At 41.4% G+C, this 20,298-nt stretch overlaps 1 protein-coding gene across 17 annotated transcripts in view; it reads right to left on the bottom strand.

The window, feature by feature from the left end:
- The window catches only part of EPB41L3 (erythrocyte membrane protein band 4.1 like 3), a 219,037-nt gene that overhangs the window by 116,691 nt on the left and 82,048 nt on the right, over window positions 1–20,298 (bottom strand). For all 17 annotated transcript variants that reach the window (XM_053248620.1, XM_053248617.1, XM_053248625.1 and 14 more), the window contains exons 2-3: window positions 7,088–7,299; window positions 189–386 (exon numbers count right to left, since the gene is read on the bottom strand). In XM_053248620.1, the coding sequence (XP_053104595.1) occupies window positions 189–386; window positions 7,088–7,288 (399 nt within the window). In that variant the 5' untranslated portion in view covers window positions 7,289–7,299. The remainder of the gene's footprint in view (window positions 1–188; window positions 387–7,087; window positions 7,300–20,298) is intronic.

Genomic DNA, 20,298 nt, shown 5'->3' with positions numbered 1-20,298 from the left:
AATATGCATAGAAATCAAATAAATACATAAATAAATCTGTATATTCCTTCTTAGAGACACTCTCCTTTTGAAATAAAAGGGAAGAAGCAGGTTCTGTTGCAGCCACCATTCAACCAAACACAATTAATTGACTAAACAGCTGATATGATACATACTAAAAATCCCCCAACATTCTGCAAGTATTTTACCTCCACTTCACAGCCATATTCGGAGCCATCCAAAAGGATCACTTTGCACTGCATATTTTTCGGTTTTTTGACAATCTTTAGAGGAGATCTGGAGAGTTTGCTAGAGGATGATTTCTGAGAGAGCTTGTCGTCTTCAAACTGCTGATATTCCAGTTGTTTTGCCGCCGCAGCAGCAAATTCACGTTCTTTGTCAGAGGCCTGCAAAGAGAAAATAGGGAGATTAAGTTCCAATTTCAGATTAAAAAAAATGTGGCTGATCACAGCAAGCTTTCAGAATCACAAAGCACAATCAGATATCCCTTTTCAGAGGACTATTTAGAACCACAATTTTAAATTGCTACATGACTGCAATGCATCAGACATACATTGCACTCAATGCCTTGAAAAGCGTTTCTAGTCAATGAAACTGCTGCTCAGTTGCTCGACTACTACTGTTGAGCAAAGGACTTAGAAGAGTCATTTTTACTTTTTCAGGAGTCTAAATTTGAAAGATCCAGTATGTGGCATGATTATTTCATACACCATGTCTATTTTCAGTAAACCAGGTGAGGACCATAGAATTCCCAAAACAGTGTGCTTTACCTTCACAGGGGTGCATTACAAAGGTAGCAGCATTTTAACAACAGCTACTTCATGACTAGTCTACAACCAGAATTTCAGCAAAACAAAAACATAGTAATACCTTAAAGCTTAGAAAATTAATCTCATTTTCATCAGACCATCATCAAAATATAACTGATTTGCTCAAAATGACTTCAGAATAAGTCAGCAGCCTGCAGTACTGACATCCATCACAAATTAATCCACCAAGTCTGTTTCCTTCACTGTAACAAGTCTCCACGAGAATGAATCAAATCTGGCCAAAAGCTTTAATCTGCTTTCAGGCCAAAGAGTTGTGTGTCGTACAAATATACAGCAAAGTGCAGAGCTCCACAGCATACACTATAGCACAAAGAAGGGAGGAGGAATTACATTCTTCTATTATGACTGTTTTCTCTCTTTTTTTAAAGTGCCACACAAATATTCATTTAGAATAAATACATTTTAAGAAAATGATGTGTGCCTCCAAGGTGTAGAAGTTAACAGTAATTGTTCAAGCCCAAGAAAAGGTGTCATTGATCCTTTCTATCCCCATCTAAATAGGAGTTTTCCCAACCTTGCCTGTAGTCCTGCTCACTTGACGCCTCCACCATGTCCTAAACTAATGTTCCCTCTAGATAGATAGCTGGGCTGCTTCTAACTGTTTCCTGCACAACCTAGGTACTGCTTCACTATTATGCCAGACTTCTACATGTGTATTAGCTATTATCAGCTGCACAAGTCTACTATTATACAATAAGATGTCCAGCGAGGCAAAGACTGAAGAGGCCAGCTAGGACTGGAGTGAATCGCTAATCTTCAGAATCTACTTCTCTCTCTCTCACTGCCACCCAACCAGTCCAGAGCCTGATCATTCTACATTAGAATATCAAATGTCACTCTCTCCCTATTATTTATTTATTTGTCAAATTTGTATGCCGCCCCAAACTTTAGTCTCTAGGCAGTTTACAGTAACAAAACCAGGTAAAAACATATACAAAAACTTAAACAATTTAACAATTTAAAAATAACCAGAAATTAAAACCCCAAAATATTAGGAAGCTGAAAAAGCTTGGGCGAAAAGATGGGTTTTCAGGTGTTTTTTGAAAATTGCCAGGGATGGGGAGGATCGTAGCTCAGCAGAGAGCACATTCCACAATCTCAGGGCAGCGACCAAGAAGGCCTGTCTCTGTGTAGCCACCAAACAAGCTGGCGGTAACCTCCTCAGATGACCTCAATGGGCGGTGGGGCTTGTAATGAAGAAGACGCTCTCTTAAATACCCAGGGCCTAAGCCGTTTAGGGCTTTGTAAGTTATAACTAGCACTTTGTATTTTGTCCGGAAACCTATTGGCAGCCAGTGTAACTCCATCAGTAAAGGAGTAACGTGGTTTCTCCGAGATAACCCAGAGACCAACCTGGCTGCCGCATTCTGAACCAACTGAAGTTTCCAGACTATGTACAAAGGCAGCCCCACATAGAGCGCATTACAAAAGTCAAGTCTGGAGGTTACCAACAAATGTACCACTCTTTTGAGGTTGTTGATCTTGAGAAACAGGCACAGCTGGCGTATCAGCTGGAGCTGATAGAAAGCGCCCCTGGCCACCACCTCAACCTGAGAAACCAGGGAGAGGTGTGAATCCAGAAGTACTCCCAGACTGCGAACCTCTTCCTTTTGGGGAAGTGTGATCCCATCTAGAACAGGCAGATCAAAATCGTCTCTAGAGTTCTGACCCTGCACAATAAGTACTTCCGTCTTATCTGAATTCAGCTTCAGTTTATTCTTCCTAATCCAGCCCATTACTGCTTCCAGGCAGGCATTTAGGGAGGAAATGCCAGCTCCTGAAGAAGTTGACATGGAGAAGTAGATCTGGATGTCATCAGCGTACTGGTAACACCCAGCTCCACATTCCCTGATGATCTCTCCCAGCAGTTTCATGTAGATGTTAAAAAGCACTGGAGAAAGTACGGAGTCTTGAGGGACACCATACTTGCGCTCAGATTTCGAAGAGCAACAGTCTCCAATCGACACCATCTGGAATCTATCCAAGAGATAGGAGCGGAGCCACTGTAAAATAGTGCCTCCCACCCCCAATACTCTCAGACGTTCCAGATACTATGGTTGATAGTATCGAAAGCCATCGAGAGATCCAAAAGGACCAACAGAGTCACACTTCCTCTGTCAATTGCCAACTGGAGATCATCCATCAGGCCAACCAAGGCAGTCTCCACCCCATAGCCAGTCCGAAAACCAGTTTGAAATGGGTCTAGATAATCAGTTTCCTCCAAGACTGCCTGGAGCTGAGAGGCCACCACCCTCTCAATTACCTTGCCCAGGTCTTAGAGCATAATTTGTTTACTTGCAGCTCTGCAACAGAGTAGTTTATAAGTGGCCCATCACATCTATGAGGTTGTTCTGTAACAAAGGCAATTGTGTACGGGCAGTGCCGGCTCAAGGACTAGTGGTGCCTCAGGTGAAGACTGGCTTTAGAGCCTCCCACCCCCTTCACCCACGTGGGCCTCCCATTGGGTGGGTGGTCCCCATCATCCTCCCGGCTGGTCACCTGTACACCTCACCACCTCTGCCTGCTGCTCCTGCTGGCTGATTCTGGGCAGTTGGCTTCCTGCAAAGCGTTATAATGAGGTCACTGTACAACACGGCAACATGATTATAATGCACTGTGAAAGGTTGGCTGCCCAGAAGCAGTTGGCAGCAGAAGGAGCAATGAGTGGAGGCAGCAAGGAAAACAAGTGGATGGCTGGGCAGGTGACAGGGATGAGGAGGGCCCACTTAGTCGCCTGCCTGGTCTTTCCAATGACAGGAGGTGCACCTGCCTGCCTGTGGAGTGGGAGTGGCATCCACACAGGTAGTATGTGACCCAGACTGTGGGCACCCCTCCCTGTCTGGTGCCCTAGGTGATTGCCTAGTTCTCTTAGTGAACAGTCCAGCCCTGAGTATGGGTATCTATCTTCCCCTATAGGACCAGTTTTGAACTGAACAGCTGAAGGGAAAAGAATTAGGCAACCCCACTCTCCCAGTATTTATTCATTGATGATCACAACTTCCTGTGCTTGCACTTCATTTGTTTAAAAAAGGCTATCAAGAGATTGTTACATCAGATGGACAATATCTAGTCTGGCCTACAAACAGCTTCATAAATAAAAAGGTGGTACTGCAGCTACAGACTTTTTTTTCCAGGTTAGACTGTCACAGAAATACCTTGTATTAATTTGTGCTGTGCACAAAAACATGCCACAAACTATTAGAGTAGAACCCAAAACTGTCAAGATATGTTCATGCAGCAAGATAGTTTCACAGTGAATTAAGTCTCATCTCCCTAAAGAAGTCTGACATCCTGTTCATGCAGTTATCTAGGGCAAAAGTGACCACCAAGGCAAACCTTGCTTTCAGAATTTAATATTATACTTTTGCAAGAAAACACACACTCATTTGTAATGAACTCTCTTTCAGAGCTTATTCATAATATATTCTTCCAGTGATTTTAAGATCTTGTCAATGGTTATAAACAAAAACCCAGTGTGTGTGGGGGGGGGGGAGGTTAAGTGTGATAAGGCTCTTTTTGGACCAAGAAAGTTACAGCTGGAGCAACACTGATGCTGCTCAAATCTTCTCTTGCCCATACAATCTGGCCAATGTTTGAATGTTTATAGCCAGACAAATCTCATTCCGTGGATGATTAAGAGACAATGCATGATGCATGACCAACACCATTCATAATCCACAGGTTTTGTAAACAAAATTTTAGTTTATTTCAATTTATAGTATTAAACTTTTCCCCTATAATGTTGACTGCTATGCACAGCTTTAAAAAGCAAAGGGCTATTTAAAATCACAAATAAGATTTCAAAAACCATGGGATACATTCTCAAAAGAGACTGTTCACTATCAGCCTTGTAACATAGCACTGATCTGTGGCAAATAACAATTTCCTTATGACCAGACATCTCCATTGCTACCACAACCACCACTGGAAGAATACAACTGTTAATACAGTTTCCATAACAGTGCCCTGTTAATGATGTTGGAATTGCTGAAGTTCAAATGCAGAATTACTACACAGATCTTACATGTCTACATGTGAGAGTTAATTGAATTCCAAGTCTGTCAAAGTTCCACACTCATTTTAATGTCACCAATTTCAAGAAACAGTTTTCTAAAATCTCATTCCAGTCCCATTCTATCCTCCTCAAAGATTATTAACAATACTCTCAGATTCTAGCCATGTTAGCCTGTTGCTGCAAACCCAAGAAAAGGTCTTACAGAAAACTTAACATTTAGGTGGCCACAGTTCCCTTAATGATGAAACTGGATGTATGAAGTGACCACCAATTCTCTCAAAATAATTGCAGTTTTTCCTAATGTACATCTGAATATAGTTCAGTATGTTTGTCACGTCTGGCTACTAAAGCTGATTCCAGTATCTTTAATAAAAACAAATGAATATGCCTTTTCTAATTTTATTTTAAAAATCACTTAAAATAATGCTACAGAATAAGATGTCTGGAGATTTGTGCCAAGATTATTTTATCCAAACACAGCTGAGCAGCTGCCCCCTGTGGATAATGAGTCATTGAGTGAATGGGAATTGGGGGGTTAGGTTCCTGGGGGGCAAAAAAGATCAGAAAAACAACAAAAATAATTGAAATAAAATGCTGTACCATGTCCCGCAGGTCTCCAGCTGCCCAGAAATGCCCCTCAAATTGCTATTTCTTGCCGATATGTTCCCAGGCAAAGTACAAAGTGCTGGTCTAGGTTACCTGAAAGAGCTCCTTTCTCTACAAGATCTCCACCGCTCATTAAAATCATCAGGAGGGATCATGTGGTGGCGACCTGGAATCAGACCACCTCATTTGTCACCCGTAGGTTGTGGAATGCGCTTCCCATGGACATGAGAGAATTATCTTCCCTGGAGGCCTTCAAGAGAGCCTTAAAAGCCATCTTTTTAGCCTGGCTTTTAACAATATCTAGTTTTAGTTTTTAGCCTACTTTCCAGTAGGCTTATGAGATCACCTGACATTTTGTGTGTCTGTGTGTGTGTATCCTCCCACCATCAACTTCACAATGCCTGGACCAATATGAACCAAGTCAGGTACAGTTGTAAGGACAAATAGTAACACCTCAATGGCATAGTTTGTGATGATGTCATCCACCCCAATTCAAGATGGCAGACATGTAAACATTTGAGGCACAAGAGGTCTAACTTGTGGACCTTGATTTGAACCAAATTTAGTACCAAATTTAGTCCAGTTGTAGGGATAGTGAAAGGAAAGTATGCAGATTATTTCTTACTAGAACAATTTATTTTAATCTGGTTTAAATGTTTTAATTTGAATTGTTTTATTATGTGTTTTTATTTTAATGTAAACCACCCTGAGCTACTTTAGGAAGGGAGCTATATAAACTGAATAAAATAAAATAAATAATTTGGCCAATTTCCCATGAAAATTCCTTTTAAAAAACAGAAGAGCCAAAACAATGGCTTCTTTAAGCAAAATGGTGGCCAGAAATGACCTCTGAAGTCATTTCCAGTCACCAAGGAACCACAGATTTTAACCCATTGTTTAACCATGAATATTGAGATTGGGTGCATATTCTCCAACCACGGATATGCGAAACTGTGAATAGCGGTACTGCAAATAACTAAATCCACCTGTATGGAAAAAGTTCAGTTTCAGGGGAGGAATAAACAGATAATCTCTCCTAAAGTAATATGTTGTTGAGGTGACAAAGATAGATGGATATGCTTTAAAGAGAAAAGTAAACATGACTTGCATTTAGTTAATAATGCAAGTACAGAATAATAGTTTAAAATTAAACCATGACAGAAAGTAGTTACAATGCATTTATTTTAGAACTGTCAATGCTTAATAAATTTGAGGTTTTGTTAGTTTCACACGACCCCTGAATGAAATTAGATTTCAGCAGGTGTCAGAGCTGAAATGTGCCTGCAACATTCTCCAGCTTCTCCAAAAACTGGTGTGATCAAACACAGAGATGAAATCATGATAGGCTTTTTCATCCTTTAACAACAGCAGCAGACTCTAAATTAAGCACAGCATGGAGGACAATCTAATACAAATTACAAAAACATTACACGTTGAATTGAAAAAAGTAGTTTCTAACCCCTACAAGTAGGCCAGACTATTTATTCATTATTCCACAGTGTTAATGAAGAAAAAGCCTGGAAGAAATAAAACCATTTAATTAGAAAGATATTTGTGTCTGAGTAAAACCATATTTTTGGCTTGCTAGTATACATGCAAATTTTTATCATTAACCAAATTCCAATGGATAACTTGCCTGCTCCTTTTTCACAGGAGTACTGTGGGCTGCAACAGCCGAGAATTGTTCTAATGCATTCTGGTGTTCCTCACTGAGCTGCTGCTGCTGCTGTTGTTGTTCTTGGGGCCCTGCCCCTGCTGTTCCTTGTTGGCCAGAAGCTTCTTTCTGCTCCTGATCCTGATCCTTGGATTCCGAGTCTGATCCTGGTTCTGTAGTCATGGTTGATTATTCTGAAATACAAGTCAGATCTATTCAGTATCCTCCCCCAAAAAACAAAAACAAAAATCAAATAGGACATGAATAAAAATAATTTACAAAATGAGGAAGATATGTGACTATCACAAAGTACAGCTGGCTCAATGTAAGAGTACTGGTAGGCAGGACAAGTCATATCCACCCAATTTTACAGATCATCGGATTCTGGGAATAGCCCTTGAGATCATGTACTTATTTCCCCAATCCTTTTACAACACATGAAAAGTAATGTCTGAAGAGAAAGATTCTGCATTTGTTTGAATGCAGAATTCTTCCTTACTCTAGACAATGAACCCACTAGCAAGAGACTAGTCTTGCTTAGGGACTTAATACTTGGGTAGGTTGTACAGGATTCCTAAACAAGTCACTCTTTGTACTCAACTCTGCTGGTAGAAACCCAAGGAAATTAGATTGGAAGTGCCCTGAACCTGCCTGGTAACTCAGTACAAAATTCTTTGTTCTGTTCAGGAATCCACAGGAGGGGGAAAGAGAGAAAGACTCATAATGGGTCAACCATAGGCTATGAAAAACCTCAAAGGCTATAACTTTAAATCAACATATGTGCTCATATTAAATATATGCCGCATGGTCATAATTTAAATTTTATTAATCATAACATTAATACATAGTTGTGCTCCAGTATGAAGCAAAAAAAAAAAAATCTTCTGCAAATGTGTTCATAATCAAGATATAATTTATTTAATTCAGTAGACAATTACAAAAAAAATCCTCTTAGAAAACCAGTCTTCTTGCTGATAGGGGCCTGTCCACTATGAACTCTCTAATTTACCACTTATATCTGTTTCACTGTGTACCTGGATGCCACCTTATAAAAGTAATTCAAAATTCTCACTGAGCTGTAAAGCTTACAGATGGCCTTGGATAAATAAACAGGCCACATGCACATAGACAAGATGGTTTGTTCTAAGTATCGTTAGCACCCGAACTAGCACCTGAAACCATGATCAAACCGCAAATTTATAAACACTCACAAAAATCAACCTTCATACAATAATGACAGGAAGGACTCTGCATCTATTCTGCGTTAAGTATGTAATTCAAAACATTCAATATGAGGGAAATATATCACACACTCTGTTGAAAAATTACATTTAACAGCAGAGCTCACATAAAAGACAACAGAATCCACTATAACATGCTGAAATTTTCTAAGGCATATCAGTGCACACACATCAACATATCAAAACGGTACAGAGCAAAGTCACATAACATAGCATCCCAAAATACGCTGGTTATATATATTGGGCATATACTGTATATCTATATAAGTCTGCAAATAAGTAATAGAGAGGGAAACAGCGAAAATAACCAAACAGATTTTTGAGAAGAGCAAGAAGAACAAACCAGAAATGCCAGACAAGAATTTCAGAATGAAGTTTATAAAACGATTTCTGGATATAAGAAAATAATCATTTAGCAGAATTTAGTAGTCACTTCATTCACTCTATAAACAAAACAAAAGAATATTTGTAAAGTATATTTTGCACCCAGCTAGTTCTAGAAATCATCAAGTGATTAGGAACAGAAAGGCTACTAGGGATGTGCACAAATCAATTTTTTAAATTTAATTTGTGCCCAAATCAAATCACCCTGATTTGTTTTGTGTCCAAATCTGTCCCCCTAAATCTCCCCAGATTTGATTTGATTTGGATCAATTTGGCCCACTTATAAAGATCCTAGGGGCACCAGATTTGGGTGGTGGGTAGGTCCCCATAGGTGCCACGTACCACCCAAATTTCAAGGCAGTGGGGCACTTGGTTGATTTTTAATGATTTTCTTTAGTTTTTACTGTATATTTCCACCATAGGAAGAATACAAAAATCTAACCTTAACATGGATCCCCAGCTTTATTATTATTTTTTAAAGCTAAGCTCTGGCCCTTGTAGAAAGGGAGTTAGGGAACAAAATGTGCGGACACTGTTTTTCAAGTGTTTGGATTCTTTGGTGTATAATAACTTTTCTTCATTATGAATCCCTATGAGGATTCATTGCACACCTTCATTTCTTCTGTTCTTTTTGACTGCCATTGGACAAGTTAGCACAACTGCCATGTGCCAACTACACACACACCTGCAAGGCAGTGGGATACTCAGTTTATTTTTTAGGAATATTGAAGTGTTTAAATTCTTTGGTGTATAATAACTTTTCCGCATAATGAATCCCTATGAGGATTCATTACACACCTTCATTTCTTCTGTTCATTTTGACCACACTGCTTTGTGGGTGGGGGTGAGGAATTAGTGGCATCCCATGTGCCAACAACCCTCCAACCTGCATACTACTGGGGTATCCAGCCTGCATACCACTGGGGTACTCAGTTTATATTTTAGGAATTTTTGAGGTATTCAGACTCTTTGGTGTGTAATGAATCCTCACAGGGATTCATTATGAGGAAAGGTTATTAAAAACCGAAGAGTAAACACTTGGAAAAAAATCCTAGAACATAAGCTGAGCAGTACCCCATTTCCTTCCGGGTGGGAGGGGGATGTAATTGTCACATGGCAGTTGACAGTTGGCACTGTCCAATGACAGTCAAAATGAACAGAAGAAATGAAGGTGTGCTATGAATCCACATAGCACTTTCTGCCTCAAAATGCTGGTACCATGATTCATTATGAGGGAAAGTTATGATACACCAAAGAATCCAAACACAGGAAAAATAGTGTCCATACATTTTGCTCCATAACTCCACTTCTACAAGGGCTAGAGCTTAGCTTTATTGTTTCTTTTCTTTTTTAATGAAAGCTAGGAATCTGAGGAAATTGATAGGAGGAATCTGAATCTCGAATCAATTCAGATTGAATCTGGTGCAATTTGATTTGTGCCAGAATCTAGCCAATGGACCACAGGGCCATTTGTTCTGTCTCCAAATTGCCTGAATCAGCCAGATTTGGGTATAAATCGATTTGTACCTGAATCAATTCGCATATCCCTATCTTATTCGGAGTCAGACTCTTGGTCCTTCTAAGGTCAGTATTGTCTACATGACTGATAGCAGCTTTCCAAGATTTCTATATGCAAAGCAGATGCTCTGTCATCGAGTTATGGCCCCATCCATAGAAGTTGCAAGGGAGGAAAGATTTCCCTAAAATGTCCTGTTATAACCTTCAATATATTATGTTATGAACCCCACCACCCATTGAGATCACCAGGAGAGATCCGTCTGCAGTTGCTACCAGCTCATCTGGTGGCTACTCAGGGATGGGCCTTCTCTGCTGCTGCCCCAAAGCTCTGGAACACGCTCCCTGCTGAAATAAGAGCCTCCCCATCTCTGACAACTTTTAAAAAGATTTTAAAGATGCACCTATTCATCCAGGCTTTTAATTAACTATTGTTTTAACAGTTTTAAAATAATTTTAAAATGTTGTTTTAAAATGTAAATGGTTGTAATGTTTTAACTTTTACTATATCATTTATTTTGTTTTAACTACTGTTTTAAGCTTTCTGTTGTCATTTATTTTAACTGATGTTTTAACTTTTTGTTTGTTTGCTTATTGTAAAGTGCCCAGAGATGTGAGTTTTGGGTGATACAGAAATACACACATACACACACATTGTGGTGGTGGTTGTTATTATTCAAATTTAAATTTCTTGAAGTTTTGTCATCTCCTTCATGACTATAAAGCCAACTGTTTTTATTTAGTCTGCGTTGCTTTGCAACAGCTTGCTTTCCATCCTTCTGATTGATGACAGCTACAATGCACTTTGTAAAGGCTTCACTGGTACAGATGAGTTTCTTAAGAGTAGCTTAGCTTAGTGCCTCATCATTTTCTTGTTAGAAAAACATTGGCACTAACCCATTGCTTCTTCAGTTATTGTAAGATGCTTTACTTACAAAAGGGTTACATGCACATACATTATTCATGATGCAAATGCTGAATTTAATGCTTTAAAAGTCCAAATGTGCTTCAAACAGAAATTCATTTTCATTTACCTTGGGCATGCACCTATATTGGATTTTCTTTTAAAAAAGAGACCCCCTATTTTCCCACATATGGCAGGTATAGCAATTACATTAAAGGTAAAGTGTGCCATCAAGTCGGTGTCAACTCCTGGCTACCACAGAGCCCTGTGGTTGTCTTTGGTAGAATACAGAGAGGTTTACCATTGCCTCTGCCCGCACAGTATGAGATGATGCCTTTCAGCATCTTCCTATATCACTGCTGCCCAATATAGGTGCTTCCCATAATCTGGGAAACATACCAGCGGGGATTCGAACCAGCAACCTCTGGCTTGGTAGTCAAGCCATTACCCCGCTGAATTGACCCCTGAACAGGAATATGACCTAACAACTGAAGATCCAGCTAGAAATGGGAAATCAATAACATTTTTTGGATTCCCTATTCTCTGACAGAAATATAATTCTAGTGATCAAATGCTTTAGTTGATACGATTTCTCAGCTCCCCATCTGGTTCTTCCACACATGAAGCAAGTCAGGCACCCTGCAAACAAAGCCAATGTTTCACAATACACCCACCTATTTCTAAAACAAGACTTTTGTAGCACCTTAAAGACTAACAAATTAATTTCCATATATACATTCATGTGCTAGAACCCACTTCATCAAATGCATTTGATGAGGTAGCATCTATGCTGAAATAAATTTGTTAGTCTTTAAGGTGTTACAAGACTCTTGTTTTATGCAACAAACAGCTGTTCCTCTAGAAGAGTCTACCTACTTCTGTAGCAAATGTGATTTCCCTGATGTTGTAAACAATTCCTGTCCTTAATGGCCAGTCTGGAGGCTTTACCATTGCACTGCAATGTAAGTTATAAAAAGAAACAAGGTCTGTACATGTGTCTAACCACTATGAGAAGATATCTGTATTTTTAATTCCACCAGGCTAGCACAAGCCCCTCTAGTGAGTAGCTTAAGCAACATTTTGGATCTTGGCCAATATTTCCAGACTACGCTTATCTCCTCTCCTAGTTTTTGGATTTGGATCATACCAAAAGATTCAAACTGTGCTAAAACACACCTTTTTTTGTTTTAAGTTTTATTATTCACTTGTTCATTAGACAACCCTCTTGATAACCCTACTAGCTCACCTTTATTTACATCACAATTTTGCATGTTTTAATATAACAACATGTTAATTTGAATCTCCATTAAAGCGGACCACAGGTTTCTAAAAACCTCTGGCTCCAATCCTGCACACAGTCAGGGAGCTAAAATCCCACACTTCAATGAGATTTAAGTAGCCAAACTATGTTCAGGATTTAAACCTTTATTACTTTCTCTAAGAAGAAGAGAAGAGGGAACATCTTGGGCAGGGCATTGATTGCGCTTTTGCTTCTGCCCCACCTTCTCCAGGTGTGTACCATCTATGGGGCTGATTCTGCTGCTTTAAAACTCAGGCTGAGCCAGGGGCGCGAGCCTCTTGGCGAGAGCACAAGGGCTCTTGTCCTTGTGGCGAGCTGCCTGGGGTTGGAAGATCTTCTGGACATCTCTTCTATCAAGAAGTCAGCATATGTTGTTTGGGTCCTGGATTTGGTTTTTGTTAAGTAGTGGAGCTGTGGTTGGCTAGACTGAGGAGTGTGCCTGGGAGAGGAGGAAAGTGGGGTTTGTGTGGGGGCAGCAATACCACTGGAAGCTGGCAGAGGGAGATATGGCAGTGGGAGATGGGCTGGCCGTTACAGGGGGAAATGGTCCAGGCCTGTTCCTGAGGCCTGTTCCTTTTTCTAGCCCTTCTCCCAACCCTGAGACCCCTGGGAGCTCTGAGAACACTCCTTCAAGGATTAGGGTGCTGCTGCTGAATGCCAGGTCAGTTAATGCTAAAACATCTCTCATCCACGATCTGATTATGGATGAGCATGCTGACTTGGTATGTGTGATGGAGACCTGGTTGGATGAGCTGGGTGGGATTGGTCTCTCTCAGCTCTGTCCTCCAGGTTTCCCGAGTGTGCAGCAGCCCTGCCTAGAGGGCCAGAGAGGGGGCGTTGCAGTCATCTATCGAGAGACCCTCCCCATTTCCAGGTGCCCAGTTAGGCAATCTCAGAATTTTGAGTGTTTGTCCTTGAGGGTGGGCCTCCGAGATAGGTTGGGGGTTCTGCTGGTGTACCGACCATCCTGCTGCACTTCAGTCTCCCTACCTGAGCTGGCAGGAGTGGTCTTGGAGGTGGCCTTGAGTTCTCCCAAACTTATTTTTGGGGGGATTTCAATGTGCACGCTGAGGCCCCCCTAGTGGGTTCGGCTCAGGATTTCATGGTCTCCATGGCAACCATGGGCCTGTCTCAGTTGGTATCGGGCCCTACCCACATGGCAGGACACACTCTGGATCTGGTTTTTGCCGACCGGGGAATAAATGATCTGGAGGTGGGGGAGTTTGAGATAACTCCCTTGTCATGGACAGATCATCTTCTGGTAGGATTTAGTTTGACAGATCCGTCTGCCCTCTGCATGGGTGGTGGACCGATTAGAATGGTCCACCCTCGGAGGCTTATGGATCCGCTTGGATTCCAGATGGCCCTCGGGGAGTTTCCAGTGTCCAGAGCTGGTGACCCTGTCGAGGCCCTGGTTGATCTCTGGAATGGAGAGATGGCCCGGGCTGTTGACACGGTTGCTCCTAAACGCCCTCTCCGGCTTGGTTCAGCTCTTTGGTTTTCCTCAGAGCTTAGGGCAATGAAACAACTTGGATGACGGCTAGAACGACGCTGGAGGAAGAGTTGTGCCAAATCTGATCAAACACAGGCTAGAGCCCATTTTAGGGACTACTCCGTGGCGGTGGGGGTGGCGACGAAACTTTTTTCTCCGCCTCCATGCATCTTCTCAGTGCAGACAAACAGAGCTGTTTCGTGTGGTAAAAATATTGCTCCACACATCCCCCCAGGTAATGGGGGAAGAATAATCTACAGCTCATTGTGATCAGTTTGCCTGCCACTTTGCAGATAAAGTCACTCGCATCCATGCTGACCTGGACTCCAGAGTTTTGGCAGTTCCGGCAGATGTGCCTTTGGTACCATCTGGTCCAGTTGTGTCAGATTTTTTTTCAGTTAGTGCAGCCTGAGGATGTGGACAAGATCCTGTGCAGTGTGCAGGCGACATCATGCACTCTTGACCCTTGCCCTTCATGGCTAATAAAAGCTGCCAGGGAGGGTACAGGCAGATGGTTGGAGATGATCATTAATGCTTCATTAAGGGAGGGCAGGATGCCACCATGCCTCAAGGAGGCAGTGGTAAGACCACTATTTAAAAAGCCCTCCCCTGATCCCTCCAACCTGGACAACTACAGACCTATATCTAACCTGCCCTTTTTGGGCAAGGTGATAGAGCCTGTGGTGGCATCCCAGCTGCAGAGGGTCTTGGATGACACAGATTATCTGGACCCTTTTCAATCTGGCTTCCGCCCTGGATATGGGACTGAAACTGCCTTGGTCGCTCTAGTGGATGACCTTCGCCGGGAGCTAGATAGGGAGAGTGCGTCCCTGTTGGTTCTGCTGGACCTCTTGACGGCGTTCGATACCATCAACCATGGTATCCTTCTGGACTGCCTCTTGAGTATGGGAATTGGAGGTACTGTGTTGGAGTGGCTCCGTTCCTTTCTTGGGGGGAGGGTCCAGAAAGTGGTGCTGGGGGACTACTGCTCGGCTCCATGGCCAATGGCCTGTAGGGTCCCGCAGGGTTCGGTCTTGTCCCCCATGCTGTTTAACATCTACATGAAACTGCTGGGAGAGGTCATCCGGGGACTTGGACTGAGTTGTCAGCAATATACGGATGACACTCAGCCCTGTCTCTCCTTGTCATCTGATCCTAGGGAGGCGGTGGATGTCCTAAATCGGGGATTGGAGGCCTTGATGGGCTGGATGTGGGCTAATAAACTGAGACTGAATCCAGACAAGACGGAGGTAATGTTGGTCAGTAGGAGAGCCAATCGGGATGGGGAGATTTTACCAGTTCTGGATGGGGTTGCACTTCCCTTGAAGGAGCAACTACGCAGCTTGGGGTTATTACTGGACCCGGCTCTGCTTTTGGAAGCTCAGGTGGAGGCGGTAGCCAGGGGTGCCTTTGCACGGCTTCAGTTAGTGCGCCAGCTGCGTCCCTTTCTCAAGAAGGCAGATCTGGCCACAGTTACCCATGCCTTAGTCACATCACGGCTGGATTACTGCAATGCACTCTACATGGGGCTGCCTTTGAAGAATATCCGGAAACTGCAGCTTGTACAAAATGCGGCAGCTAGGGTTCTATCTGGAGCTGCCCAGTGTGATCACATCACACCTATTTTGAAAGAGCTGCACTGGTTACCAGTGTGTTTCTGGGTCCAATTCAAGGTGCTGGTTTTGACCTTTAAAGCCCTTAACGGTTTGGGTCCAGGATACCTGATGGACCAAGGGTTTCTACCCACTTGATGAGATCATCTGAGGGGGCTCTCCTCCGGGTGTCAACAATGAGAGAGGCTAGGTTGTCGTGCACTCGGGACAGGGCATTCTCTGTTGCTGCCCACAGGCTTTGGAATGCTCTCACAGTGGCCATTCGCTCCTCAGACTACATCACAGTTTTTAGAAAGCTGGTTAAATCTTGGCTTTTTATCCAGGCCTTTACATGATTGTTTTATTGCTGCTTCTGTGTGTTTTTATCTGTGTATAGTTTTCTGTATTTGTATATTATATATTTTAATATCAGATTGTTTTTATATTTTTAGCTAAATACTTTTAATTCATTTTTATTATGTGTTTTAACTTTTGTAAACCGCCTTGAGATTGTTTTAATGAGAGGCGGTATATAAATTTAACAATAAATAAAAATAAATAAAACAAGAAAGTGTCCATGACTGAAGTTGTAACTGTTAGACATTATTCCACTGGGCATTGCAAATAGCTATAATACTTCTAGCCTTGTATTTTTTATTGTTTAAAACCAAAGCATTCCAGAATTTGTCAGACAGAACTGGGCAAATCACATGTGCACTAGATTATCAATTTAGAGATACTGACCAACGACCACAGTATGGATGCACCAGGAAGACTCATCCACACTACCAAGTGTGTGTCCAGAGGGAACAATTTCCTACGCGGTCTCTGGAAGTGCCCTAAGCTTTCTGAAAATATGGCCCCAAGGGTCACACAGCAATCAGGGACATATATTTTTTAAAGCAACAGAGCACTTCCAAAAGCAGGGAAAATCAGCAAATATTGCTCCCTCCCCACCGCATGCACATTCCAATAGTGGGGAAGCCTCAGGCTGCAGTTTCTTGCTGAGTCCTCGGTTCTTTATTCAGAATGTTATAAACATGTTTTTCAAGATATCAAATTCAGGAAAAATCCTTGTCCTGCCCTTAAATAGTTTCCCATGTGGCTTTCAAAAATTATCTGTTTAATAATCCGTGATACATATGCTAACTAAACAGTACGAATGGGCAAATATTATCATTAAGTTTGTAGTCACATTTAAAAATCATGGAGTATATAAAACCCAAATAATCTCAGAACAGGTTTGACTTAACTGAGTAATATAATAAAGGCAACAGGAAATAATATGCGTGGACATATACAGCTTTTCTGTTGTGAAACTATCTGTAAGAAATAACACAACACCTAAACTACAATGAAAGTACTCACAATAATCCTGACATCATGTCAGTATATCCACTGATGTCAATGCTGCAAGGATTTCACTTCTGAAACCAGGACTTAGGTAATGCAACACAATGTTTTAATCAAAAAACAATAGTTGTTTTTAACCTGTAATTAGTTAAAGAGATTAACAGCCCCTGAAATCCCTCACTGGCAAGTTTTCTTGTTCATAATTATTTTATGTTCATCTGTGCCAACATTAAGTTTCTTTTTCAATCACTAATTAATCAACAGTAATTAATCAACACTATCAAGATTGGCAAGCCTGAATTACTCTTCTAGCAAGCAATTTGAATATTTTCTGTTCCACACTGCAAGCACCAGAAAGAAAGGAAGAAAGAAAAAGAACCTTACATTAATCAAAATAGACATTAAGAATCACTTTATAGTTTTGAGAAGTCTAGTAGATGTCAAAGAGAGGAAGAAACTATTGGTGAAAGAGATTTGTTCAACAAAGGTACATATTATCATTTATCATGGAGGTGAGGAAAATGATATACAGAAAAATAACCAGCTCACTAAGGACTAAAGGGCATGTTATGTGATTGGACTACCCATTTTTGTTTTCATTTTGATGCAGATTTGAAGGAGAGTCTCTGAATTTGATCAGAGAAGCAGTACTGGCGAGGGGTGTTTATCGCCCTCCGTGCTGTTTTTGTGATCCACACTGCCCCTGCCAAGGCTACTGTTAGCCCCACCTGAGTGTCAGGGAGATAAAAGCAATCTTATATTCTATCATTTTAGTACTAATCTGATTGTATAATCATATGAAATCAGAATCCAATATACTACGGAATCTCACAAGGTGAACAGCAGTTCCTGAGGAGATGCATTTTCAGGGGGCAGGGGGCATCAGGAGCGGCAGAAGGTGGGTAATTCCAGTGAATTAAAGTTAAAATGTACAATTATGCAAAATATTCACAAAAAGAAAAATCATGAAAAATGCACTTTGCCTAGTATGTGATCACCTTTTGTGCCAGGTGTAATGCATAAAAGCAGCAAAATGAAAGACAAAGGTACAAGGACAGCTGTGCTCTACCATCAGTTGTCAATCACAATGGCTGAAGACAAAGTTAACTCTAATGTATATTCTCATGGGTTGTTTTTTACCCTTTGATTTGAATCATGAACAAACCGCTCTTCAAAGTTATGCAACTTTAGCCATGAAGACATCTTGCAGGTGCACATACATCAATTTCAGATGCTTTCAAGAATGGAGCTGCAGCTGCTAGTTCAATCAGCTTCAATTGAACACTGAGCTGGGGTAAGAAAAGTAAACAAACTAACTTTTACTCCTGGCCATCAAACGTTTTAAAAGAGCCTTTCCAGAACACGGTCCTCCCTCGAAACTCATGCTTTTCTGTATGAGTTGCACTGGGTTCTTTTAGTTTCTATGCCATGTTATTACACATACTGAAATATGATCCTTGATAACTGCTTGTATTACAGTGCTTCAGTTGTGATAATTTATACATATATTTATCAAATAAATAATACTTAAGTTTAAAGCTATGGATTGATCACATTAATAATTCAGGTTTTCTGGCTACTCCTACATTTCCTGATAGCTGCACTGGATGTAAACTAAAGAACAGAAACAGGACTGCTTGCTACTAGCCATGTTTTGTTTCTTTACAAGAAACTCACAGGCTTAAGAGGAAACACTTAGCAGTTCAAAACATCTGAATCACAAAATAAATGAGGCAATCTAGACTTTCTTCTCAAACGGCATATTCAGTATCTGAAAGAACTTCCAAATTTATGCTACACTTGCACTTTACAGCACACAAGAGCAAAACCCATTTTTGAAAAAAGCAATGGGAACTAGCATATTTGATGTTTTTTATTCTTTTATTCTTTGCACACACATAATGTGTTTTACTAGAATATCAAAATCAAACAAGCACTAATAAGAAGATTAGTACATGAACTATTATTTCCCCCCAGCTCTTCCCATTTATGGAGCAAATACCCCATCCTGCCTTAACCATGGTTAAGCATTACCTTAGCACCAACATTTATTTACCTCACTTATTTAAGGCTAGCCATGTCTTCTATTTAGCTAGATTTGAAACCAGCATCAGACCTTGATTTCAAATCCTGGTCAAGATGCCAAAGGGAAGGAATGTGTGGGGCCTGCTGTGGAAAGAGATCCCAGAATCTGTTTCCATAAACCCACTTGCTTCCTCACCAGTCGCAAACATTCGCATTAGCAAGTACACTTCTGTACTTCTAGCAAAAGGCCTGTTCATTGCTCCTTTCCTCCCACCTTTGTGGAAGAAAAGCAAAGTCTTTCTTCTTCTGCATGTTGGGCTCTGCAAAAAGCATCAACAGTGCCTTGCTACTATTTTCTGCAGTGCCTTGCACTGTGCCAGAGAAATGCAGCCCCCTTTCTTCAATCACCACTACTCATTTCCTCATCCTGCAAGTGGTGATGGAGTCACCCCTGCCCTCAAAGGATTGAGAGTCTTCCTTTCTACACAATGTAACCTGTTGTAGCTGTCTCCTGTTGAGATGCTCAGAGCTGGGCTCATTAAGAACAAGTTGTTCTAGTAAGAACTAATCAGCCTACTTTCCTTTCACTGTCTCTACAACTGGACTACATTTGGTTCTAATCGAGGTTCACAAGTTAGATCTTTTGCTCCTCAAATGTTCATGCATCCACCATCTTGGATCAGGGTGGATGACTTTATTACAAACTATACCACTGAGGTGTCCCTGTGTGTCACCACTACAACTGTATCAAATTTGGTTCAAATGGGTTAGACAGTCCTCAAGTCAGTGCACTTGCGCCTCAAACGTTCATACGTCCACCATCTTGGATCAATGTGGATGACATCATCACAAACTACACTATTGGGACATCTCTATGTGTCCATACAGCTGTAGCAAATTTGGTTCAAATAGGTTAAGCGGTTCACAAGTTAGCCCACTTGCTCCTCAAAGGTTTACACATCCACCATCTTGGACTGGGGTGTATACCATCATCACAAACTACACTGTTGAGGTGTCCCTATGTGTCCCTACAACTGTACCTGATTTGGTTCATACTGCTCCAGGTGTTCCGAAGTTGATAGTGTGGGGGACACATGGACACACACAGAATGCAGGCTGATCTCATAAGCCTACTGGAAAGTAGGCTAAAAATGGGAAAAACTGAAAGCTATAGTTCTTGTGGTTTAGAATACTTTCTGCTCCTCCTCCCGACGGTCACTTTTCCCCCAGACAATTTTTCCAGATCTCTTACAGGTCTCTTCCTCCTCCTCCACAGTCTCCTCCTGCCGTTGTCCTTACTGCAAAACCTCCTGTATTTTGTCTCCATCTCTCCATCCTTCTTAATGAGGCAGCTCGTAGAAACTAATTCCTCCAGTCTTCTTACCTT

This window comes from Hemicordylus capensis, chromosome 4, assembly GCF_027244095.1.
Source record: "Hemicordylus capensis ecotype Gifberg chromosome 4, rHemCap1.1.pri, whole genome shotgun sequence".
Classification (NCBI taxonomy): Eukaryota; Metazoa; Chordata; class Lepidosauria; order Squamata; family Cordylidae; genus Hemicordylus; species Hemicordylus capensis.
Note: the sequence above shows the minus strand (reverse complement) of the source record. Positions and strands in the feature narration are given on the sequence as shown.